Source organism: Dipodomys merriami, unplaced genomic scaffold (assembly GCF_024711535.1).
Source record: "Dipodomys merriami isolate MVZ:Mamm:240054 unplaced genomic scaffold, mDipMer1.0.p SCAF_2, whole genome shotgun sequence".
NCBI lineage: Eukaryota > Metazoa > Chordata > Mammalia > Rodentia > Heteromyidae > Dipodomys > Dipodomys merriami.
In genome coordinates this window covers 11,925,166-11,952,148 of record NW_027203381.1, presented here as the reverse complement: position 1 = coordinate 11,952,148, position 26,983 = coordinate 11,925,166, and the positions used below count along the sequence as shown (strand labels likewise).

At 46.6% G+C, this 26,983-nt stretch overlaps 1 protein-coding gene across 5 annotated transcripts in view; it reads left to right on the top strand.

The window, feature by feature from the left end:
* Nedd4l (NEDD4 like E3 ubiquitin protein ligase) overlaps positions 1–26,983 on the top strand; it is a 303,787-nt gene that overhangs the window by 93,359 nt on the left and 183,445 nt on the right. For 4 of the 5 annotated variants that reach the window (XM_070029054.1, XM_070029053.1, XM_070029050.1 and 1 more), the window contains exon 2: positions 1,794–1,867. In XM_070029054.1, coding sequence (XP_069885155.1) covers positions 1,794–1,867 — 74 coding nt within the window. Of the gene's footprint in view, positions 1–1,793; positions 1,868–24,551; positions 24,664–26,983 lie in introns of those variants that run through there. The other variant, XM_070029056.1, reaches the window with a different exon arrangement.

Genomic DNA, 26,983 nt, shown 5'->3' with positions numbered 1-26,983 from the left:
CTTGGGAAGTAGGTCTGTCCTTGTCACACTGTTCATCCAGCGTGAATACAAACCCAGGCCCCCCAGGTGTGTTAGCTGCATTTCTCCTGTTCCTTTGAACCAGTTAAGATTTGATAGAACCTACCATCAAGCCTTCAAAAGTATGGATTGTACCCAGGATTCCCCTCCCTCCCCCTGTTTCCCCCCCCCCCCCCCCGGCCAGCTCAGCCTCTTCTCTGTTGTACATGGTACCTCAGTCATATTCTCAGAGCAGTGCAGAGCGAGGGGCGCAGCGTGAACACAGGTTACCGTGCTCCTCCTTCCAGGGTTATTTCCTTCCCTGCTGCCTTAGTAACTCTCAGGATTTATTCATCCTTTGGACCACTCCGAGCAGACATCCATCTGCCCGCCCTGTGTGGCAGCATTCAGAAGAATCGCTGGTTTCCATATTTGAATGAGTCCCCTTCTTTTCCTGGCAGTTTCTCATCATCCATTTCTTCTGGATGATGCTATTCCCCTCTCAAGTTGTGTCTGCACTCTCCTTTGCCAGAAAGGCCAGTGGTGTCAGTTTGTATGCCATAGGTACTTGTCAGCCATGAGCTCCCTCAGGTGTGCAAAGAAGTCTGCAGAAACATTGCCACACTTGGTCTGTCTGTGGAAAATACTTTCACTGTGGCATCCTTTGAGCCAAGCAGCGCATGGAGGGCGTTGCAGGGTATGCAGCAGAAACACACGGAGAAACAGAAAAGAGCCTCTGCCTGTGGACCGTCCCATAGGAAAGAAAGAGTTCTGCACTCCCTCTCTCCATCCCTCCCTTGCTCACTTCCTTCCCTCCCTGCCATTCTTGGAGACCAAACTCAGGACTAAACAAGCATGCCACTACTGAGCCACACTCCCAGCCTGTGATTAGAGGAGGGTAAATCATAAGCACAAAGTGAGGAGTCTTTTTTTCTATTTATTTGTGTGGGTATGTATGTTTGCATGCATGTGTGCATGTATGTGTGTATATATGTATGTGCTGGCACTGGGACTTAAACTCAAGGCCTGAGCACTGGCACTGTCCCTTAGATTTTTTTTTTGTGTGTATGCTATTGGCACCAGGTTATTATTTTACATATTTGTGTTTCCCAGCCCATGCCTTTTGTCATGATGCTACTGATCCTTAGGTCATTTGCAGTGGATTCATGTTTATATTTTCAAGATCAAGTTCAGTGGCCAGGGCATAGTTGCTGCTTAGGACATACTAGAATGAATGAATGAATGACTTTTTGGTGTGGGGTGGTTTTACCGCTCAGAGTGATTAATTTTATTAGAACTAAGGCATTACTTTTCTAACTGATGTCACATTTCAAGAAGCAATCTGATTTTGAGGAACTGTTTTACTTCATAAGATATTTATTCCTTTCTATTTCTGGACATACTTACAAATACATAAATATCAAAGGAGTCCTTATTTTTATAGTATTTATGGAAGTTGGTTGTTCTTGAATGTGCCTGGAGAGTTCCATGAGAGTTCATGGCTGTGTTCAGGTACAGCTGGGAAATGATCCTCCAATGTGAAGAGTAATTGATGTTAATGACCTCGTTTGAGTCAAGCTTGGGTTTAATTAACTTGGATGCTTCTGTTTCTATCTCTTAACATTGTAGAGCTATAGTAGTGCTTGTTGTAAGGAGGGATTGCCTGTGCTTGACTTGATCTAAATCCAGACACTCACGGAGAAGCAGTCATAGATATTAATATTGGGTGAGGTGAGAGAGAGCGAGAGCAGTCTATTGAAGATTGGGATCTAACCTTGTGTTTTTCTCTTCGGCAGGGGGAATCCCGCATCCTCAGAGTAAAAGTTGTTTCTGGGATTGATCTCGCTAAGAAGGACATCTTTGGAGCCAGGTATGTTTGCTCTGTGGGCTTCCATACTTTTTAGATTGTGATAGAACTCATGACCCCTGGAGACTTCTTAAGCCACATCCAAGGGCCACCTGCAGTGGTTGCTTCTGTGTCCAATTGGTATACAGCTGGCCAGGGCTGTATTTGCCGAGGGAGTCTAAAGCCTTTATTACTAACTGGGCAACGCTACGGTAGTTAGCGGGCTTGCCTTTGAGTGGGCCATCACATGAAGAAATTAAGGTCTGGGTAGGTTTCTCTTTTGGGTAGGAAATATAGTTTGGGAATATGACTATGGTCATTTAAGATCCCTCGAATCCATAGGTTCTGGATTGAGCAACCTTAGGTCAAAAGTATTTGGATGAAAGATTGCCTCCAGGTTCTAGTGCTCACACCTATAATCCTAGCTACTCGGGAAGCTGACATGTGAGGATCACAGTTCTAAACAAGCCCTGGTAGGAAAGTCCAGGAGACTCTTACCTCCAATTAACCAGCAAAAAGTTAGGTCTGGGGGCATGGCTCAAGTGATAGAGTACTAGTGTTGAGCCAAAAAGGCTGTGGGATAGTGAAAGGCCTTGGGTTCAAGCCTGAGTACCATTTCTCAACACACATAGTCTCTCTTTCCCTCCCCCCCCCCCCCCCCCGCCCCTTCATCTGTGCCTCTCTCATTATATTTTCTAGACCACACAGTGTAACAACAGTTTGGACATCATTTACGTTGCGTTAGGTTCCCTAGCCGTCTAGCAATGAGTTATGTGGACATGTGTGGTTTCATACAAATACTAGAGCACGTGGCACAGGGGACACGAACACCTGCAGATTCGGATGTGTGGGTGTTTTGGAACTCGTCCTCCACAGACACGCAAGGATGACTGCACCTTTCTGGATTAAAAAAAAAATCCTAACTTAGGAAGACAGGGAAGTATATCTTGTTCCTAGAAAGCAGATTCCCTTGCTGTGTACATTCTGCAGTAGGAGGTCTGGTGGTTTTGGATGCCTTGGGGATTCCTTGTCAGGGCAAAGGTCGAAGGGGTTGTGGGGATCCCGGCTGTGGGGAGATGGGAAGGAGGCAGAAGGTCCATGTTACAAGGTGGCCTTTGTGTGGGCAGAGCTGTGGAGATCTGTAGTATTTGGGGGTGATGGCTTTGCACCCTTGGCCAGAGACAGGGGGAGGTGTAGCAGGTCAGAGTCATGGTGGAGTAGAATGTGGCAGTCTGGTGGTACAGCTGGGGCCTTCATCCCCCCTCGCTCTGCTGAGGGGGTGGTGGAAGTTGCCCGACTTGACTGGAGCTTGTGGGGCCCCGTGGCCACCAGCCTCCCTCTTGTAGAGTTTCCGTCACCCCTTGAGAGGCCTGGCCCCCATCCAACCTGGAGGATTCTGAGGGTTTTCCAGAGCCCAGTCAAAGCGGAGTAAAGGAACCTTTGCTCTGAGCAAATTGGCCAGCTGAGCTGTAGTGGCCCCACTGAGCATGGTTGCAGTGGCATGCACAGGGGGAAGCCGAGGCAGACAGATGCTTCCCTGTCCACCATACCCAGAGGTGGCGAGAGGGCAGGCGCCGAGCTCTCACTCATACCAGGGCACTTTGATCTGGAAGAAAGCACTGCCTCAGATCCGACAGTCAGGACACGTGAGGCGATCAGAGATGTGGTTACTGTAGATCAGAAGCCTCAGTCTTTGTGATCCATTCTGTGTGGTGTGTGTGGTGTGTGTGTTGGGGTTGGAAGACTATGTGATTTTTAGAACAATGCTGAGTCTAAGAGGGGGAGGGGGGAATAGGATGATCTTTGTTCTTTACTCTGTTGAGATGCATCCCAGCCCATGCAGACATGGTTGGTGCCTCGGCTCGGCCTGCAAGGCTCTGCTGGGCCTCATCTCCTCCATTTCGCAGGCTTCATCCATCACTCACCGGCTCCTGCAGGTCACTCCTATGCTAGGCGTAGGTCTCTCAGTGACTCTGCTTGCTTTGTACTTAGAATCCTTTCTGTCTCCTGCACTGGACAGTCAGCTTCTGACGGCTAGGGCTAGATTGTCTTATTCTTTATCTTTGGGCGCCTAGTACAGCACCCCGTGGGTCTTCTAGAAGTAGTTAATGAAATACTGCTCTGTCTCCTCCATCCCTCCTTTCCCAGTTTCTTCAGCAAAAACTCACACTCCATGGTTGAGGCTCTTTGCTCTGCCTGGAATCTGTTCACATCTTACCTGGCATCTCCCAGGGGCCAGTTCCAGTGTCACACACCTGGCCCTGGCCTCCGGCTGATGAGGATGATGGGGCCATAGCTCTGCTCCCTCCTCCAAACCCTCATCTTGGCAGAGTTGGAGGGCTTGGAGACCGTGGTGGATAATGACGTCATGTCATGGGGTGCAGAATGATTATGGTGTGCTGGTGGAGGCCCCTTTTCCCTTCGCCTGAGGGCTTTATGGGCTCACCCTGTTTTGTCCCCCAGCATCGTTTTGTTTTTGTTAGTCCTGGGACTTGAATTTAGGGCCTGGGCGCTGTCCCTGAGCTCTTTTGCTGGGTTAGCACTGTACCACTTTGAGCCACAGCACCAATTCCAGTTTTCTGGTGGTTAATGGGAGGTAGGAATCTCACAAACTTTCCTACCTGGGCCGGCTATGAACCGTGATCCTCAGGTCTCAGCCTCCTGAGTAGTTCAGGTTACATGCGTGAGCCACCAGAGCCCGGCAGTCTCCAGCATCTTACAGAGTCTCTACATAGACCAGTGAAAGATACCTGCCAGGGCTTGCAGAACTGTGAGTGGGGAGAGAGGAGGTCAAGGGAGCAAGTGCAGGGATGGCATCAGAGAACAGAATCTTGGGCAGTTGGGGATGGCAGATGGATGCAAACTTGCTACGCCCTACCCCACAGAAGTACCCTGTCTTCTTGTGGTCATCTCAGAGACATCCAAGTTGGTGCATAAGGCCACACTGGGCTGAGAATGGAAGAGCCAGGCCCAACACCATGCCCTTAGCATTAGGAGACAGGGCAGAGCCAAGAACGTCAGCCACAGATGAGGGTGTACACAGGCCTGGTGAGTCATCTTGGCCATCATCCTGCCCAGGGAAAGGGAGGTCAAGAGTCAGGCATTGGGCAGCCAGCTGCCTGTCAGAACCAAAGCAGTTACAGGAATCAGGCTACAAAAGCGTCTAGAACACAATCATATGCAATTACAAGCTTTTACCAGGAGGCCTCATGTGTTTTTTTTTTTAAACACTGTACAGAGGGGTTACCATTACATGAGCAAGGTAATGAGTACATTTCTTATCAAGCATTGTAGCCTCCTCCTTTGTTTCCCCTTCTCATCCCATTCCCCGCCCCCCCCCCACTCGTGTGTATTTTTTGATAGGGCAGGGATGAATCCTGCTGTTTGGCCACAGTGAAGTGTGCAGTTTAGATAAGCGAGTCCTGGAATCCCAGGTTAACATCAGGTGTGCATGGCACTGCATACAGCTCCATCAGTTTTGTCCATGTTTTAGGAAGAGACAATAATTAGCTGGGCACTGGTGGCTCATGCCTGTAATCCTAGCTATTCAGGAGGCTGAGATCTAAGGATTACAGTTAGAAGTCAGTCCAAGCAGAAAAGTCCATGGGATTCTTATGTCCAATTGACCAGCAAAAAGCCAGAAGTGGAGCTGTGGCTCAAATGGTAGAGCACCGGCTTTGAGTTGAAAAGGCTAAACGACAGTGCTCAGGCCCTGAGTACTGGCATGTGTGCCTGCACACATAAGCACAGAAGCACATGCATGTATGTGCATGCACATGCATATACACACACACAAACACACACACACACACACACACACACACACACACACACACACACACACACAAAGAGGGAATAATTGTCTCCATTTGCTAGATGACAGAATCAATACATTGTCCTTAGCCCAAGGCAGTTGAGGAGGTAGGGGACCTGTTAGTCTGGATTTATGTGACTTCTGGTGCCATGCTCTTTCAGTGATAGGATAACACTTCTCCGGCCATCTTGGACCGTTAGCTTTCTTCTACAACTCAGATGGACAGTTTGGTATAAGTTAGCAGATTTAAAGAATCAATCATGGTCACTGATGGCAATTGACTAGTGGTTTTTGAATTGAGGGTAAATTCATTAACTATTAGATTTAAAATATCTGTACTTTGCTAAGCAAGACCTGAAAATTTCTCTTTTAGGCATAGGATGTCTTTATAGGTTTCAGACTGTGTTCTTTGTTAGCTAAGTTTGTATCACCAGGCATTTAACCTGTAGTCATTGGTGTAAGAAGCAGGAACAGAATAGGGTCACTTCAGTGCCAGTTTTGTACCTAGCTCTGCCAGCTTTTCCTCCTTGGTTGTGAGCAGAGCCTTCATTTGAGGTTACTAAGGTGAATTTGAAGCTAGGAAGCTGTTCTTGGATATTTAACAGTGAGAGCTAAGGCACCAACTCCACAGTTCCTTGCTTTCCCAAGTACAAAAAGGAGCAAGATACTTGTTTCACGGGACCTGCTTTTGCCTTTTTTTTTTTTTCTTTTTTCCTTTTGGCAGCTAGAGGTTTGAAAGTTTAAAACCCACATGAGCTGCAGGCTTGCAGAGGACGTGGTACAATCTCTTCCTGTCTCTGGTGATTGAGAGTCTTGAAACCTTAATGTCAGAAAATGGGACCAGCTCACTTTGCTCTCCTTTATCTTGGTTTAAGTTGTTAACATTTCCCTCTTGGCTTCGTCTCCCTACCCCTCAGCTCCCCAGTATTCAAAAGTGAATTAAAGACATCATGACATTTAGCTCCTGAATACTGCAGCCCACAGCTGCACAAAACAGGAACTTACTTCTGGGTAACCACAGTGCCGATTTCATAAAATGGAAAGTAATTGCATAATGGACACTGTTACCTTGTCCATTATCTGAATTTCTCCAGTTGTCTCCAAAATGGCCTTCCAGCCAGTCTGTTAAACTTCACCCTAGAGTTATGTATTGCATTTAATTAGTAGGTCAGTTAGACTCCCTTAATCTAGAGTAGTTCTTTTCCTCCTTTTAAAGTTATATTGAGTTCAGCTTAGATGTGTGTGTGTGTATGTGTGTGTGTTGCACATGCATGCATGTGTGTGCAGGAATGGGTGGTGGGCACAGAACTCAGGTATACTGGGCGCAGAACTGAGATGGGTCCCTGGTGTAGTGGGTAGTATCGTGACATTCTGATTTTTCTAAAGTCAGATGACATGATTTCCCTCCTATGGCAAGGAAGCAATTGGTAAAATGGTGATAGATATATGTTGGCATTCTATACATGTAGACTTAGAATGTGAATTTACTTTTTCCCATCATTCTGATGATGATTTTGGCTGTTCTTTCCAAAACATCATGCAAAGTAAATCTCCTGAAACATGGAGTTGGTGAGTACCTGGAATCCTCTGCCCTGCATGTGCACAGCCTTGTGGGCCACAGTGCAGACTAGTGGCTCCTGTGGACCAGGTGGAACCCACAGATGTGTGGAGCATTTAAGATTATGACTAGATACTCATAATAAATTAATAAATAAATTAATTAAAAAACCTGAGCCAACATTTGGGGGGGCGATTTGACATTAAAAAAAAATCTAAGCTGGGCACTGGTGGCTCATGCTTGTAATCCTAGCTAATCAAGAAGCTGAGCTCTGAAGATCCTGGTTCGAAGCTAGCTCTGACAGTAAAGTCTGTTAGACTTATTAACCTCCAAAAATCTGGAAATGGAGCTGTGGCTCAGGCGGTAGAGCACCAAACTGGAGCAAAATTGCTAAAGAATAGTGAGTAGGCTGGCCCTGAGTTCGAGCCCCAGCATTGGGGTGCATGTGCACGCGCGCGCGCGCACACACACACACACACACACACACATACATACACACAATCCATATTTACAGGTGTTTGGCAAATATTAGTGATCTAGGCACATGGGCTGGTGTCTGTATGGACGACTAGAGGGGTGTGCTGGATTTCCACATAGGTAGGACTAAACCCTTTAGGTTCCCAAGTACCCTATACCTCCTCTCATATTCCAGTGCCATGCCTGTCCATCTGCGCATGGGCCTGTATTTGATTTTGTGTTTAGCAGTTAAAACTGGCTTCTCAGACAGGTGCTGGTGGCACATTCCTGTAGTCCTTGCTACTCAGGAGGTTGAGATCTGAGGATCCTGGTTTGATGTCAGCCTGGGAAGAAAAATCTATGAGACTCTTAGCTGCAGTTAACCAGCAAAAAATTGGAAGTGGAGGTATGACTCAAGTGGTAGAGCACCATCCTGGAGATAAAAAAGCCAAACAAGAACATGAGTCCCTGAATTCAAGCTCCAGTACTGGTGTGTATGCATACACACACATACCATCACCACCACCACCACCACCACCACCACCATCACCACCACCAAACATACCATCACCACCACCACCACCACCACCACTACCACCATCACCACCACCATCACCACCATCACCACCACCATCAACAACAAAAGAAAAACCCGACTTCTTCCTGCGTCACAGGCACCTGACGCTGTGCAGAGGCTGTGTCTTTGATCCCCAGGCCTTCCCTTTTCTCTTGGGGCCTGCTTTAGCAACCTTGCTGACTGTGGCATTGCTTTGCATCACAGCATCACTCAACACGAATGGCCTCTGGCCCCAAAAGTGTTTGTCTCAAAATCCCTGCATCAGATAGTCCAAATGACCACTGATGGAGAGCCCCAGAGAACCGTGTTGATCTAATTGCCCAGCCTATCACCAGATATCCAAATCATGTAAAAATAGACTTTCTCCTTCCAAATTACAAAAGACCTTTTCTATCTCCAGAACAACGGCTTACATTTCATGCTTACTTCCTGGTCTTTAAATATATGACTGTCTACAGAGGCTGGCTTGTCACCAGTCTGTCTTAGACCTCTAGGCCTGCTACTTTCTAATCAGTGCCACAATAATCCATCTTTCCAATGATCTTGAGTCAGGGAGAAAAGGCTGAGCTGAGTCCAGTGTGCACATGGCTAATTGAGAAAGCAGAATATCTAAGGGATCTCAAGATTTCCAAATGAATTGTAGAGTTCTGGGGGTGCGGTGGGGGAGGGAGGGCTGTTCCTTAGGGTATTAGAGAACATTCTGTGTTTGGAGCCTTTCTTGCTTCCTGATGCATGGATATTTGGGGGTTACAAAGTAGCCCTTAACACTCCCCATCCCCAAATGTTTTGACAGACAGAGGAAGGAAAATTCACAGGACTTTTGCCTTCTTTTGTCTACACTTCTGCAGTGAAAAAGCTGGATATGTTTTCAGAAAGGTGAGGGTGCCTAGCACTTACCAGGTACTTGATAAGCTTGCTAAACTGGTCAGAGAGGAGCCTAATGAAATGAAATGAAATGAAATGAAATAGCACTGGACGAGCTAGGTCAGGGTATCAGAGGGCCTGACTTGCAGGACAGTCCTGGGGTAGTGAGGTGGTGAGGGTTGAGCCTGTGCTCTGTGCCCCCCCCCCCCCCCCGCCTTTCTCCCTGCCCGCAGCCCATATCCCTATGCTGTCCTCTGCCTTGACTCTTGCTTTTAATTATAGGGTCTTATTTCTGTGTAGAAGAGGCTAAGGCATAAGGAAGGGGAGGGTTGCGGATCCGAGATGGGTCTGAAGTGGAGTCACTTCTGAATGTAGAACAAGGAAGAAAGTAGCTACTTTTAGATCTTGAACTAACACCCAAGCCTTCAGGAACAGGCACAGGAAGTACTGCAAGAATGGGTTCTGTGGTGTGATTACAGGGTGCCAACGCTACCCTCTCCCCAAAGGTTCATTCCCTCTTGGTTAGTGGTGTCCACAGCTAGGCTGCTCTCCACCCATCCCCACTGTGCACGCATGGGACCTGGAGAGGGGCGTTCACTGCACTGGCCATGCATGTGCATCACGGAAAGTGGGCGTGCACCATTACAGCTAGATGTCATGCCTTCCTTTAAACATGGACTATCCCAAATCCGTTCTGGTAAAATATCACTGGAATTCTGACTTGGACTTTAGCATGACCCTTCTCCCCCCGATAAAGCCCCCCAAAACATTCTACGAGTATTGGCTTTGGGCCAGAGGAATGGGATTCTTGGCTTTTTCTCTTCTTTGTCCCTATTGGAACACCCAGGGACAGGGTGCTCTAGCTTGGCTTCTTTTGCTCAAGACCAATGCACTATAACTTAAACTACACTTTTACTTCTGTTTTTTGTTTGTTTTGTTTTGTTTTTGCTGGTTCATTGGAGATCGCCTCATGGATTTGCTGCTGAGCTGACTTCAAACTGGGATCCTTAAGATCTCAGCCATCTGAGTAGGCAGGATGACAGGCAGGGGCCACCAGTACCCAGCTTGCTATAACTTTTTACTTATTCTTTTTCTTTTCACTTTCAAGGCAGGACATTCAAAATATAGCTTATGAAGCTCTTGGATATGCATGGTGAATTTTAAGGTCTCCAAATGAATGCAACTGTAAAAATGTTTTGGTCTGAGAGAAATTTATCCTCACTGCTCTGTGAATAAAACACATGACTAACAAATGAAATTGCACTGATACGCAGACCGGCTGATGTAGATACATAACTTAGTTTAGTGTGTTGCAAATCTTGCCTGCTTTCCTTCCTGAATATTTCTTAGACTTTGCGACCTCAGTACTGATAAAGTTTAATAAGGAATCTGCAATGTGTAACTCCTCAGTAAATTATTAAAAGGACCGGCATTCCTACTGTACAATATCAACACAGCTGATAAAAATAAGCCTGGCCTGTCTCCTTCCTCAGGAGAATGGCCTTTGGTACTTTCAAGGCCCAGTTTTGCCTTTTGCGTCTCTTGTTGCAGGTCCGTTCCCAGGTGTGTGCTTTGGAAGATGCGATGTGCATTGTTTCACGTCCCTGTTACTTGAAGATGCTCAAAATGAGGTCACACGCAGGGAAATAAAGAGGCATTTGGATGAGAAATTGGTTCTGCTTTGGAAATGACTAGGTGCCATTTCAAAATTGGTGAATCTTCCAAGTGTATCCTGGTTTTTTCTCAAGTCAGAGAACTTCGTCCTGAGAACATCATATGAGAAGGTTCTCTCTCTTGGAGTGACCCTGCTCAGTTTATTCAGAGATCAGGGACCTTGACTTAGTTGAAGTGATTTCAGACTTTACAGAGCTAGTCTTGACGACCACAATGGACATGGTGTATTTCCCCACAGTGGTGTCAGGAAACATCATGGACGCTCGTTAACTATACAGCCAAGCCATCTTGTTTTCCACGTGAGATTTGAACCACTTGCAGGGATGTGTCATTTGGGATTCTTTGTCCTTCTGCAGTTTCCTAGCTTGCAGTGTCAAAATCTTTGATACTGTTCTTTCTCTGGAACGATCCACCTGTCCCGGCACCCACAACCTGGAAGTTGTCTCCATGTTGGTTTGTCAGTGTTGAGGATTTCTTCCACGGGGTCCCTGTCTGCCTTCTTTGTCCCTGTCCGTATGCACAGAATTCATTCTGCTTCTGTCATGGGTTCATGTCAACCCTGAAGCCGTCCCCAGCCGCTTGTCTTGAGCTTGTCTGAGCAACCGCACTCAGCCCTGTGGGTCCTTGGAGACCGCACACTTCCTCTTCTGCTCTCTGGTGGGCACGTGACCCTTCCCTTCTTCCCCTGTGCACAGCCAACTTCTTCTGCTCTGTGAGTCCCCATTGCCAGCGTCTGCCGCACACACCCTGGCCTTTGTTCCCCGCCTATGCGGCTTTCTGCATGGCACTTCCTGAGCCTGGGTGTTCACATTTGTCTTCTCCAGGCCTTCAGCTCTGTGTGGCTGGGAGCTGTGTCAACAATCCTCACTATAAGTCCCACATTGGCTCAGCGAAGCCAAGACCATAACTGTCATCCCCCTCCCCACGCTCCCAGGGATTTGGGGAAGGAGGGCTCACTCATCTAGGCCCAGGGCTCTTGAGCTGAATGTTTTTCCTACTGTGTGTTTTCCAAGTGATTTATGCGTGCCCACACGTTGCCACTTTCATTTCAGTAATTTTTTTTTAATCATCCACCAGTTATCTTTATGGCCCTAACTTTTTTTTCTGGGGGGGGGGTGGCGGTGGTGGTGCTAGTTCTGGGGATTGAACTCAGGGCCTGGGCATTCCCCCTCAGCTTTTGTGCTCAGGGCTAATTGCTCTACTACTTTGAGCTACAGTGCCATGTCTGACTTTTTGGTAGTTAATTGGAGATAAGAGTCTAAGTAACGTCTCTGCCAGGGCTGGCTTTGAACCGCAATCCTCAGATCTCAGCCTCCTGAGTAGCTAGGATTACAGGCGTGAGAGCCACTGATGCTTGGCTCTTTTTTTCCCCTCTCTCTGAAAAAAAAAAATGGTTTGTAGGATTTATGTTGTACTATTGACTATATCCCGGCTACTAGTGAACTACTTCCTCCCTTGGTGTTTCATTTATTTTTTTATTTTTATTTTTTTTTGTGTGACAAGTCACACGGTAGCTGGGGCTGGCCTTGAACTCAGTTCTTTCTCAGACTCTTGAGTGTTGGAATTACAGGTATAAGCCATTAACCAGACTCTGTCTCACATACTTTAAACATGTTGTAAATCTTAACATAGAACTTCTCCAAAAGTGCCCATCCCATTATACTGAGATCCTTCGAACTTGAAGGTTAACATAGATGCCATTATTTTAAAGGAAAACCCCACTTTAGGCCCTGCCGCTGTAAAGTTCTTTTTAATTTTAATTTAATTTTATTTTATTTGTGAACATACTGTACAGAGGGGTTACAATTACACGGGCAGGATAATGCATACATTTCTTACCAAGCATTGCAGCCTCCTCCTTTGGTTTACCCTTCACATCCCTTCCCAGCCTCCCCCCTCCCCCCAATCCCAATCCTTCTCCTTCCCCCCCCCCCCCCTCCCCAACGTTGTTGTAAAGTTCTTAAGAGGTGGGAACTGCAGAGACCCTGCAGGAAGTCTCCCTGCGCAGGTTGTGCTCAAGTGTATTGGGGAGATAGAGCTCCCTCTGGTGGCCAGACCACCTGGTGCATTTTTATTTTAGACATGGAAATTCATTAATCCATTGAGTTATTTTTTTTAAAGAAAATATTCACAAATCATTTTTTGAGAGATATTTAAATCATGTTCAAGTAGTGACACAGAGAAAGAGTCACTGTACTTTAAGAAGTTTGTAGTTTCTACCTAGTTCAGTTTTGAAGTCAGGCATGACATACTATTAAATATTATTTCCTCCTTTTCTGTTTCTTTTTCTGCTACATAATTTTCTAAAAATTTAGGATCATCAGAATAAATGGCACACACTTAAAAGGTGTAATTGACCAATGTGGGAAAAAATGGAATTTTTCAAATGAGCACTGTATTCCAGTATGGTCCCCTAGGAAGAATAAGTTAGAATGCATTTTTATTTTCAAATTTTAACAAATTACAACTTCAGCACTCGTTCAGATTCCTTTAAAGGAAAGATTTACCTAGACTTAACATTTTTTCTTGTCATCCTCTACTCTTTCTCCTTCTTCTCTTCCTTCTCCGTTTCTAACTTCTTTTTAGCAGTACCAGAGTTTGAATTCAGAGCTTCATATTTTCCCAGTAAGAACTCTACCACTTGAACCACACCTCCAGCATGGCTCATTGCTGGTTTTGGAAATAGAGTCTCATGGACTTTTCTGCCTGAGCTGGTTTTGAATCAATATATTCCAGATCTCAGCTTATTTAGTAGTGAGGATTATAGCCATGAGCCACTGGTACCTAACTAGACTAACATTCTTAATGTAGAAAAGCAATATTGCTAAAAGTAGTGCCTGTCTATATGTTAATTAAGGAGAATGGTATGGTTTGTCTCCAAGATATTTACATTTGGCTTTGGAATAAAAAAATATAATTCCCTTTACATATGGTTCTGAGGCCGTAGGAGGCCTCTGTACTATAGAGAAGCTAATTAAGCAATCTGCCGTTAAAACAATTAAAGGACTCAGAAGAGGATAGAAAGGTCTTTGACATTATTTTCTATTTCTATCTTTTCTGTGTCGCTAACGTGGCAGTGATGTTACTTTTCACATTGATCAAAATGACCCTCGGAATAAATTGCAGCAAGTGTTTTTATCATTTATTTTTTTTTTAAATAGAAGGCTGCCTAATTTCCTTCTGATGCTCTTGAGTAGTAGTATGAGTTGTGTCTTGATGAAGAACTCTGGGAGCCAGGGAGTCCATGGAATCTTGGCCACATCCCTCAAGGGGTCTTTGGCAGCAAAGAATTTAAAACCAAGTAGGGCCTCACATACCCACGGGGAAATGGGTCAGGCTTTGCCTGTTGGCCTATACATTTTGAGATAACACCCATCCCTTCTCGTGTGTGTGTGTGTGTGTGTGTGTGTGTGTGTGTGTGTGTGTGTGTGTGTGTGTGTGTGTGCGCATGCATGCATGCATGCATGCATGCATGCATGCACACGCGTGCTTGCCAGTACTGGAGACTGCCTGAATTCAGGGCCTGGGCACTGTCCCTTAGCTTTTTTGTTCAAAGCTAGTATTCTACTACTTGAACCACAACTCTACTTCTGGCCTTTAGGTGGTTAATTTGGAGATAAGAATCTCACAGACCCTGGTGGGCCAGTTTTAAATCACAGCCTCAGATCTCAGCTTCCTTAGTGGCTAAGATCACAGGCCTGAGCCACTGGGGCCTGGCTTCCTTTTTGTCTTATAAAATCTGCAAAAACAGACAAAAGCAAAACTAAGAAGAAAGCCATATATGTTTCATGTTTTCAGATATTAGAACAATAATATACTTTTTTTTTTGGTATTAAGATTTACTACCAGAGTGAATAGGACAATTGCCTGGTTTTTCTAGTGGCCTCAGGATTAATGCATTTTAAATACTCCCCCCCCCACCCCCCAAATTGGAAAGTAGTAGGTTCTCATGAGCTAATGCTTTCACACGATAAATCCTGATAATGTTAAGACATTTTATAAATACAAGGTCTTCTTGTTCATTTACTCTGGCAATGTCAGGATTTGGACTCAAGGCCTTACACATTTGCTCACCAGGTGCTCTACCACTTGAGCCACCCCTCCAGACCCGCTTTTGGTAATTTTGGAGATGGAGTCTTGTGGACTTTTCTGCCAGGGCTGGCTTAGAACCATGGTCATCTGGATCTCACCTTCCTGAGTAGCTAGGATTACAGGTATGAGCCACCAGCGCCTGGCTTAAGTGTTCATTTTTATTTAAACACCTTGTCCCTGGAAAAAAACTGAAGAAGTCAAGAAACAAATGAAACGAATGTCTCAGCTGAAAAGGAACATGCTGTCTGAGGGGAGCCGTGCTGCCTTAGATCTAATGGTTAGAGTGTGTGTGTGTGGGGGGGGTGGAGCAGGGGGTGTTTCTCCTGGTTAAGGTTGCGAATGCTTCAAGCAGGGCCTGAGGTTGACTTGACACAAGTTGTATCCATTCCAGACACCACATAGAGAGCCTGCTGAAGAACGGGGCATCTCTTCTGATTCTTTCCCCCAGAAAAGAGTCCCGGCTGTCCTGATTGTGTGAGTAGGGGATGAAAGCCCTCAGCCTTTCTCCCCAAACCACTTAGCTGGATCCTTTGAGCATTTCTGTGTTGAGAAGCGTCCCCTCCCAAATTCAAGTGCTGCCCCATGTGATTATATTAGGAGATGAAGGTGGTAAGTCCAAGAGCGCTCCCCGGTGAAAGGGATTGGAGGCCTTTGGGAAAGGGCTTGATAGTCCAAGGACAGTGGCTCAAGTTCATAAGCTCAGGTTTTTGGGAGGCGGAAATAGGGAGGATTGCAGTCTGATGCCAGCCAAAAGTTACTGAGCTCTACCTTAATCAGTACAGCTTGGCACAGTGGCGCACTCCTATCTACCATCCCAGTGATGGGGGAGGTAGGCAGGTCATAGACCCAGCCTGTCTGACAGAGCAGTAGAGCAACGCCCTTGCAAATGTGAAGTCCTGAGTTTAAAAACCTTGTACCGCCCAAAGGAAAGAGAGCAGTAAGCTTCATGGGTATGATGCGCAAAGGTTGTTCTTCTGTTTCTACCCGGTGAGTGAGTGTATAGTGCTTCCATCCCGAGGATTTTGGCCTTGTAGCCCCAGACTGGGATCAGTTTTTGTCTTTTGATTATAAATTAATCAGACTAAGATATTGTTGTTTTCATCGTCATCATCACCAGTATGGGCAGGCTTGGCAGTGTGTGTCTGACTTCACCTTCCAGAATCCTGGGCCAGTTGTGCACCCCCCCCCACCTCCCATCCCCCACCCCAGCTCTCTGTATCTTGTGGCTGTCATTTCAGATTTTTCCTCAGATGGGGTTCACTTACATTTGAGTTGGTTCGCCATTACATTTTGCAAGAAACAGCAACAACCAAAAACCCTATGGTAGCAACGTGACTAACTTTGAACCATTTGCTTATTAACTCATCTAACTTGGGTCCTCTTTCTTTTTCTGTAGCCTGTATTTTAACTTCTGGTGCCAAAGGAATGACAGCTTTAGAAGAATCCCCTAGGTAAAGGGAGGAGACTTGTGTTTTGCTGCCTCCAGGGTTTCCTGTACTGCCAGGAGCAGTTTTAGGGGCGCCCCCTCCTGTCTGGGGGGGGAAGGGGGATCCGCACAGGGGGCTGCCCCTCCTGCCCGCCCCGCTTCCTGCCAGCAGCCCATAGTGGCTGGGAACAAGGCCTCGTTGCCATTTCAGAGACCATGGCAGGCACATCTGGGGTCCTGCAGAAGTTTCCAGAGGCCTGCCCGGTCAGCACCTGCAGTTGTTCTGAAAGGTTCCTGCAACATCCGGCTCATAGGCCTGGATTTTGGGGTGCAAAAAGGTGCGATTCCCCAGCCTGGTTGGCTCTGTTCCCTCTTCTGTACCCCGTCTTCCCCACCGTTCCCCTCTCCCCCCAGGGGGACTGGCCAGGCAGGGTCTGTTTACAGGGTACTTAGCACCAGCAGTGCATAGTACTGCTAAGCAACAAATGCAGGCTCCCTCAGCTGCCACTGGAAGGATTAAGCAGGGCCTTCCCAGCCGCGAGGCTGGCTAAGGGCAGCCTGGCCTTCCCCATCAGCTCCTCCTACGGAGCCTAGAGGTTAGCCACGAGATCCTGGAACTGAATTCCAGAAGCATCCATCTCTTTTCCATACCAGACATCATGAAACTGAACAGTCTTCCTCAACTTTTATTTTGCGGTGCTGGTACTGCGCCTCACCCCGGCCAGGCAAGCACTTCACCACGGGAGTAAGACCTAGTTTCCTTAACATATAGTGAGATATATAAGAAGACAGATTACCTAATTGAAGAATGATCCTCAGAGGAGGCAAATGGGCCAGCTCTGGGTAAAGGGAGTCCCAGTGGCTGTTAAACACAAAGAAGTAGTTAGCCTCACTTTAGATGAAAGAAACGACCATTAAAATGCCAATAAAATACCATTTCCAGCCAGTGTTGTCAAGGGTTTCATTGCACTCTGCAAACGGAGCCCCTAGAACCAGCCGCTCTCAAGCCTGGCTTTCTATCAGAATGTTATGAGAGGCTTCAAAGATACATGGTTGCCAGATCTTTCACCCTAGCATTTCAGGAGGGGGAGATCTGAGGATCACTGTTGAAAGCTAGTCCAGGCAGGAAAGAGTGTGAGACTCTTATCTCTAATAAAACACTTAAAACAAAGCCAGAAGTAAGAGCTGTGACTCAAGTGGTAGAGCACCAGCCTTGAGTGAAGAAGCTAAAGGACAGCATCCAGACCCTGAGTTCATGTTCCAGGGCCAGCAAAAACAACTCCCCCTCTCCCCCCCCCCCAAAAAAAAAACAACAACAACCAACCAAAACAACATTGCTGCTGGCTCTCACCCCAGAGATGGTGATTCAGGTGACCTAGAGCAAGACATGGTGGGCATGGAGTGAGCCTAGCTCTGCATTTGGGGAAACTGAGTCAGATAAGCTGCTTGTGGACCCCCCCACCCCCAAAGACTTCTAGTTACAGGGGGAGACTAGACCAGACTTGTGCTCCTCCTTGTGGCCCAGCCTGTGCTTCTAGGTGCCACAGGGTACATGAGGCAGAGCCCAGCCTCCCTCTTCAGTGCTGTGACTGCCGGGCTCATAGTCTGTGCCCTTCACCTTGCCAGTGGGCAGCCCTTTGGTGGGCGTGGTCTGCACCGGCCTGCTTTTGATGAATGGGAGTTAAGCAGATGTACATTTTATGCTGTTATGGAGAAGTCGGTCTCTTTCTCCAAGTCTTCAGTATCTATTAGTCTTGCAAGTGAGAGAATTACCTGGAATAAAAATGGCTGTGTGGCCTGATCCTCTTCCAATCTGTCCGTCTGTCTGTGTGGGGCCACATAGAGGCAGGGAGTTTGTTTGGTTTTTAAAAAAAATTTGTTTGGCTTCTATTCAGCTGTGCTGTCTTGAATCAGAAACCGAGCTTGACCTTCTCCCTCTGCTCCCTTTGCCCTGCTGCTGGCTTGTGAACAAAAGCTGTTTCTTTCACCTGTCCAGGGCCCCAGATGCCTCAAAGAGGCCCTCCCTGGGCGCTGCCATCCTAGACCTGCTCACAAAACCTTTATCCTCGGCTGATAAGAAGTAAGCAGCCGACACCTCCCCCGAATCCTTAACATTATTCTCTAAAGAAACCATTCTCCTGCAAATGCCTATTTTTAGACTTTATAAAGCCCACATCAGATTTTTTTGCTGCTGTTCTCTCTCTCTCTCTCTCTCTCTCTCTCTCTCTCTCTCTCTCTCTCTCTCTCTCTCTCTCCCCCTCTCTCCCCCTCTCCCTCCCTCCACCCCCCCCCCCCCCCTTCAGCCTGCTGTTTGAAAGGCAGCAGGCTCTTTTGTCTTCAAAGTTCAACCTTGGCTGGCTCCTCAGCCTGGGAACACTCCGGGGAGTTTTTCTCTCTCATTCTAACCAAACTCCAAAACCACAGGTAATAACCTTTACCCAGAGGAGGTGAGATCAATAATACATCCCAAGCCACGATCCTAGAGTGAAATGAACCCAGAGGATAAATTGGTATGAATTAAGACTCAGTTTGCTCTAGGTGCATTGAACCAGTTCTGCTGGACTCATTTAAGTGCTGGGCTGTCTGGGTGTCCACACTCAGAGCAAGCTCCTCTGATGGTTTCTCTTGAAAGTAGCTGCCAGCCATGAGGCTCAGTCACAAGCTTCATGAAAGAAGGTGAAGGTGTTGGCTCTATCTTGGTCAGCTGAGGATAATTTCTTCTTTGCCCAGTGGTTTGGCTCCTTTCTTCACATGAACCCCCCTGTCCCCCACCCCCGGCTGTCATTAAAGGCAATTTTGTGGGGTGTTTTTTTTTGGGGGGTGGTCAGTTGTGGGGCCTGAGCTCTGGGCCTGGGCGCTGTCCCTCAGCTCTTCAGCTCAAGGCGAGTGCTCTACCACTTGAGCCACAATGCCACTTCCGGCTTTTTCCGCTTATGTGGTGTTGAGGAATAGAACCCAGGCCAGGAGTTCAAGCCCTAGACGAGCAAACACACTTTAAAGCATTTATCCTAAAGCTATAGTGAAGGATGTATTATTACATCTTTATATATCTAAGAAACTTACAAACATACATCCAAGTGGTAGATATCTACCTCTCTATCCTTATATATTAAAAAAAATTGTAAAGATGAAACACTAGAAAAATTGAAATAATGAACAAGGAACGTGTCTTAGCAGTAGAGCACTTACCTAGCATGCATGTGGTCCTGGGTTCGATTCCTCAGCACCACATAAGCAGAAAAAGCCGGAAGTGGTGCTGTGGCTCAAGTGGTAGAGTGCTAGCCTTGAACTGAAGAGCTCAGGGACAGTGCCCAGGCCCAGAGTTCAAGCCCCATGATCAGCAAAAAAAAAAAAAAAAAGATGAGAAAGATCAAATGATATAATTAACAAGTTATTTCAGATTCTCTTTTTTCCCAGCCCTCTCATCTTCTTATAAGATGAACATAATACAGAAATGGAGACCTACTGAAAACATTTACTTATTTTTGAGGCAGAATCTTGGGGCTGGCTTTGAACTCCCTGTGTAGTCCTGGCTGATCTGATACCTGTGATCCTTCTGCTTCAGTGTCCCAACTACTTACAGCCATACACTGCCTTACCTAGCTGTGAAAGGGTAGAATAATGATCTGAAGTATTAGCATTAGCATTTTCTCCAGATATATGTGTGTATATTTGTGTGTATGGTTTTCCTGTGAATAATGGATAGTTCTGTAATTGACTTAACTGAGAGGTCAAGAAATGATTAAATCTGTGTTGCTATTGCAATCATTGGAAAAAGGTTGATGTTTGGGTTAGAAGATAAAACTTTATCTTATACTTATTTGAGTGAAGACTTATGTTTCGTATCCATAGCCAGTGTTTTGGTCCTTTTATTTCTATCCCATCCTCTACCTTCAAGTAGAAGATGAGGAACAGACCTTGTTCTTCAACTGCTTGAATGGACCACTCACTGTTGATCACAGTTCTTGAGATGTTTAAATGCCACTTGTGTCCCTGAATAGCGGGCTCCGGTGTCTATAGAAGAGATGCTTGTGGTGTTTGTGTCCTCTGTAGCATATAGGAAGCCATTCTTTTCAGTGAATGAAATAATGGAGCATGTTGAGAATTGTATTGCAGCGAGTGGAGCTCTGCATGCTCTGATCAGGGGAACTGCTATTTCAGAATTCAGAGGCTGCTTCTGGTTATTGGGCCTCTGTAGTGCCTGGAACTGAGGCTGGCTCCAATAGAATTAGTGAATTCCTAAGGAAGACTTGGGCCTTATTATAGTAAAGCAGCTTAAAAGTTTATTGGTGAGTCAGGCTTCTTACAGACCATCACATTAAGCTGGCACTTAACGTAGGGCCAGAGTGCTAAATGATACATGAATAGAACAGTGGTTGAAGTGTCCGAAAGGTAATGTCCAGAATGAGCCACGTGGCCTCCTCAGGCACTGTGGTTGGTAGGTAAATACTTGTTGATAAGATAGCGTTTGTCTTGGTTTTTCAAGCCTAAATACATGAGTCTGGACCATAAAATTGTAGGACAAAGAGCTATACCTTAACTCATGGTCATGCTTGAAACCAAGAGGTTAAAGACCTTGGTCAGGAACATAAATGATGTGGAGTCTGAGGCACAGCTGACTGCCTGTTCAGTGTGCCACAAACATAACAGTTAAGAAGAGAGAATGGCAAGGGTGTTCATTGTAAACGGGAAAGGATAAGATGTGAACTTGAAGATAGGTTATGGTGGCCAGAAGATAGAAAGTTGCAGTTGCAGGCCAGCCTGGATTAAGAGACACTAATTAAAAAAAAAAAAAACCAGGTACTGGTGGCTCATGCCTGTAATCCTAGCTACTTCGAACTGCCATCCTCAGATCTCAGCTTCTTGAGTAGCTACAGGCATGAGCCACTGGTATCTGGCCATATGTATGTTTTAGACATAAAGAATTTGGGTTCTACCTGCTGGCTTCATTTCTGTTTGTTTTAAACATTTGAAGTTGGATATTGTCATGTTCTAGTCCAGCTTGTATGGCCTTGGATATACACTTGTGATTAATTGGCAAGGTTTTGAAAACACAGAGGCTAAGAAGAAAACAAGGCCAGTTAGTGGGTGTGTGAATATACCGGGTTGGGGGGGGGGGAGCGCAGGGGGAGGGAGGGAGGGAGGGTTAGGTGTGTGGATGGTATTTTTTGACAATATTTTAATAGATGGGTGATTTCTTTGGACTATTTTATATGTAAGAGCATACAACTGATTGGAAGGCAGAAAACCTTGAAATTTAGCTCTTGAATTATTCTAGCATCTATTTAAATATAAATGAGATTCTTGTTCCAGTGTCTTGAACTTAGGGCCTGGGTGCTATCCTTGAGCTTTTTTTTTTTTTTTTTTTTTTTTTTTGCTTAAGGCTAGTGCTCTACCACTTGAGCCACAGCTCTACTTCTGGCTTTTTGGTGGTTCATTGAAATGCCAGCCTGGCTCTTCACACCATGATCCACAGATCTCAGCTTCCAGAATAGGTAGGATTATACGTATGAGCCACCGGCACCTGGCCATATAAATGAGATTCTTAATTGTACAGTTATACTATCCTGGAGTAATGTAGTTAAAAGACAGGAACTTCTTCACAGAGCTCCTCTTCTGTTACTCTCCCAGCAAGTGCTGCTACTCTGATAGATTTGCAGCTGTACTGCAGCTGGGCACAGCTGTGTGCCAAGCCCTTGCTGTAGAAATCACGAGTACCATGTAAGAGACAATCCCAGGGATGCCATTTAAGTATGAATTTTCCAAATTCTTTCTCCATTTGCTCTGATAATTCTCCCTGAGATTGGCATATGTTTGAGAGCTGGTTGGAACTGGTGTGTTTCAGGTAGCTGAAGGCTTGGGAGAAGAGAAGGAGTTGGGAACGTGGCTTTGAATATTATTTCTGCACTTTCTGCAATACATATAGATATAGGGAACAACTTACCTTAACTCATCAAAGTCTGATTGCTCAGGGCCCAGTTCTAAGAACTCTCTTTGCCATTTCCTGGGTCTTCAGCTGCTCTCTTCTCTGGACTGGTCTTATATTTTTCAGTAGTTGGTTCTGTATTTAGGAAATATAATACTGGCTCTTTCTTTCTTTCTTTCTTTTTTCTTTTTTTTTTTTTTTGGTCCGGTCATGGGGCCTGAACTCTGGGCCTGGTCACTGTCCCTCAGCTCTTCAGCTCAAGGCTAGCGCTCTACCACGTGAGCCACAGCACCACTTCCGGCTTTTTTCTTATGTGGTGCTGAGGAATCGAACCCAGGGCCTCAGGCATGCAAGGCAAGCGCTCTACCACTGAGCCACCTTCCCAGCCCTGGCTCTTTCTTTTTCCTATGTGCTTTGGAATTTTTGTAACGACATCCCCAGGTGTTAGGTGGGGAACGGAGATGGGTATGGAGAAAAAGCATTTTGACAAGCCTGTGGGAAAATAATGAAGGTCTGAAATTAGATCTGATGGGAAAGAATGAAGGCTCTCCTTGACTAGCCAGAGTAGGGGTCAGAGTAGATGAGATAAAACAGGAATTCCATGGTCTGCCTCTTTGGAGAGTAGATTCCTAACTGCAATGTGAAGCATCTACCACTAGATGGCGATGACGGCCTCTTGGCCCAGGTGAGACTGGGGCTTTCCTTCCCACCCAGGGAAGGTCACTACTGGAGGGTAGTGTTGAATGGGTGGGGCAGCTCTTCCCTTATTAAAGTGTTGTATTATCTATTAGCTGTTAATCCCATTGTAAGAAATAATGGCCTGTAAAAGGGATCTAGAAAAAGTCCTGACACAATTATGTGTGGGCATTTTTTGTTTGTTTTTGGTGCTGGTACTGGGGCTTGAACTCAGGGTCTGTGCACTGTCCCTGAGCTTTTCCACTCAAAGCTGTCCCTCTTATCACTTGACCCACATCTCCACTTGTGGCTTTTTGCTGGTTAATTGGGGGAGATTAGAGTCTCAGAGTCTTTTCTACCTGGGCTGGCTTCTAACATCAGTCCTCAGATCTCAGCCTCCTGAGTGGTGAGGATTACAGGTGTGAGCCACCGGTGGCCTGCTTCTTCTACATTCTTGATTCTTAAAGTGAGCATGTGGCTTCATGTCCTTGACAGGGTTTGGTTTGAGGATTGGCATGGGATCTGTCTCTCTTTGACACTGTACTCAAGGCTGACTTCTAAAATGGCCTTTTTAACCTGTCAGAGACATTGGTACAGAGGGGAGAGAGCATAGGAGAAACAGCTGTTGGTGTTGGACATGAGAGGTCAGTTCTTCCTTTGGGTAGTGGTGTTGGGGGTGGAACACAGGATGGTACATGTGCAGTGTGCATGCAAAGCAAGCAGTGTACCATGAGCTCCACCCTGCAGGGTGTAGATCAGCTTCTTAGAGGAAGCTGAATGAGGAAGGGGGGGGGCAGAGAGAGAGGTAGCCATGGTTGATTCGGGCCAGTTGTTTAGTATCACCAGCTCCTGAGGTTCCGTCATCATGTGAAGGGCAAAGGCACCTTGATTGTGGAGAAGGATGCCAGTCTGATTCCTCAGGACAAAGTGGGCAGGAGATCCCAGGGTTCCCACGAAGAACCCGAGGGAGCTGTAGGTTCCGAAACTTGCTCAGCACCCCCAAACTAGTAAGCTGGCGCCGACAGACCCAAAGCTGGCCTTGGCTGATGAAAATGTAGCCCCATTTCCTGTTTGTAAGGGACATGGGGAAACCCTCCACAGGATGCTGCTTGGTCCCTCAATGCTTTCTGCCTTCTAAATTGGCATACACATTTAGGAAAAGCTGGCTTTCCTTTTCAAAAAGGGACATTCTGAATGGCTGGGGGACCCCGGAAGTTTCCAGGGTCTCCCTTCTTGCTAATTTTCATCATGTGTGCTTGTGTGGTGGGAGGGGGCGGGGCTGAGCCGTGTTGTGTGGCTGTGCTTTGAACTCCTTTTCTGTGTGTGTGAGTGTGTGTGTGTGTGTGTGTGTGTGTGTGTGTGATCTACAAAGTTCCTCCTATAGTCATTGGCTGGGTCGCCTCGGCTGAGCTGTTTCTGCCCTCCCCACATTTGAATTTGCTTCTGATTCGAGAAAGGCAGGCAGGCAGGCAGGCAGGCAGGCATCAGCAGCCTGTGCCAGCCCAGGCAGGCTTCGGCACAGCACACCCGGCCCTCTGCAGCTGGAGCGTGCAGGCTGTGCTGTGCTGTGCTGAGACCCTACCTGGGCCGCGCTGGCCCCGCCCCCTCCCCGGCCCCGCCCTCCGGCCCCTGGCTCTGGATCACCTGCGGGGAACAGCCCGGCCCGCCAGGATCGCTCTCTGGCTCTTGCTGTCGGCAGGGGAGACAGACCAGCCATCTGCACACGACCCGCGCGCCTCTCTCCCTGCCTGGGGATTGGTAAGTACCACCACAGGCTCCGGTGGGTTTTTCTTCTTCTTCTTCCTGCTGGGTCTGTGAACAGCACCCAGGAAAGGTTCTCTTCTCCTGGATCCATTCGCTTTAACCTACACATGCCAGAAGGTGCAGGGGGTGGGCACTTCAGAAACTTGCTTAAAAAAAAAAATGTCTGTGAAGCATTGTGTTTTTAATGGTCTGCTTCCAGAGTCAAAAGGTAGACAGTGAGAAATGTGCATGGTTCGGGTGTGCAACCTCTCCTGTGTTCGGTGTTAGTGCACTGAGAAATCATTATATCCACCACGCCCCGTGCCTCCTCACCCCCTGTAGGAATCAGTTATGGCATGTGTTCCTGAAAATGTCAGAAATAGACACACTGGAGGGATCTGCCACAGCACAACTCAGAAATTTGGTCCAAAAATTCCAGGTGAAATGAGGACAGATCTTGTGTTAAATAGGTTTTTCTCTCCCCCCACCCCCACCCCCTTCACTATGTATTGGTCTAATTTCAGGCATGTTGGTCGCTATGGGCCATGTTCTACCTCTTAGGGTTTCAGACTTACCTCTGGGGTACACAGACCTTCTTCGTTTGTGTGATCCCTTTACAGGAAATGCTTGCTGACAGTCACATGACACCACACTTGGCTCTTCCCATGTGTTCACCGAGTTAATGATTTTGCTCTTATATGGATAGACATCCGGTGAAGAACTTAAAGAGAATGGGAGATGCGGTACCTGCGAGCTAGAGGGTTATTCATTTGTCTTCTCTCATGCTCTTCAGTTTTCAAAACCTAGAAACTTGTACCCCCTTTGGGAGAAAGTAAAACAGGTACTTGTATTTCCTTTAAGTCAGAAAGGACTTGGGGTAATGTCATTCAGTAGCACAAGGCAATGGATTTTCCAGAATCAGCTGCCTTCCCATTTGACATAGGTCATGCCAGCAGGGAAGGTGTATTAGCTCTCCTTTTCTTCTGCTGTTTATGTATTTATTTTTACTTTGGCCACAAATTATGCTCTATGGCTAATCACATAATTTGAGGACAATTGAATTATGTAATGCAGGATGGAAAACCAGGGCCATGAAGCAGGGTAGGGAGATTGTATAAACAATGAGAAAGTCTCAGGCTGCCTTAGATCAAGGCTGAGCCAGGCGCCCGCATGTTCTGAGTGGTGGGGGAGGAGAGGGAGAGGAGGAGGAAAACCCAGGCCTGGGTGGTAGCATTTGAAAGGATAGCAGAAAGAACTTTTGCTAACAATCTTCAAAATCATGGTCATTTATAATGTCTGAAGTTGAACTGCTGACCCCTGGCATCCTAACGGGCATGTCTTATGGGCCTCATGAGTTGGATCCTTACATGTGGAGGGAACAGCAGAGCATGTACATCATGAAGAATGTGCCATGCTTTCTGTGTCTGATTTGGAAGCGAGAGCCATCTCCTTTCAAGGAGATCATTGTGTACCACAAACCTTTCCTTACCTGTAAATTGCTTTGCACAGGACGTAGCAGGTAAACTCTTTTTCTGGAAGCAGAAGAAACAAAATAAATCTAGGAGAAGAGGAAGCAATGTGTACCCTTCCCCAAGTTGACCCTGTTTGTTTTTGCTCTTGCTTCACCTTTCATATCCCCTTCTCTTGGCATAGCCCAAACGGTATGTGTGGCCATATATTTTTTTCAACCTGTGAACTGTCTCACCTCTCGCCAAGAGACTTGAGCACCTGGTTAATGATCTTTCAAGAAACTGATTCTAGGCCTTGATTAACATTTTGCTTGCTTGGGACTGCCCAGGCTGGACTCTGCCATCTTCCTCCAGTTGAGATTCCTTCCAGCCGTTCTGCTGCCCACCTGTAGGAACTGGGCAGAGCTGGTTCTCTGGCTATGTGCTCTTGCCCTTGCTGGAATTTGAACTGGGTCAGATGAGGAGGAACCCCAGCAAGCAGCGGCTTCTCTCTGATGGGGGATTCCCAGGTGGCTTGTGGTCCTGAAATCCATAGGCCTTCTGGTGAGCCTGCCCTGAAGGGCTGCTGGCCCCCCTTCTCTCCCAGTGGTGGCAGCCATGGTGTTTGGGGTTTTGGGTTTCCCAGCTACAGGTGAGAACTGCCTGGATCTCTTTCAGCCTCCCTGGCAACCATCTGCTCTTATCCCCATAACCTTTGGCCCTTCTCTTAATGGAAGTTCTGTCTGCATGGCCTTCTAGTCCAGCCCATATGGCAGGTAGAATTCACTCTTTCTCCTGACCTAAATATGTAGTGATGATTTCTGCAGGTTCAGTTGAGACTGCCTAAAAAATAAGATAAGCAGATTTCCTAGTTATAAAAATGCTAG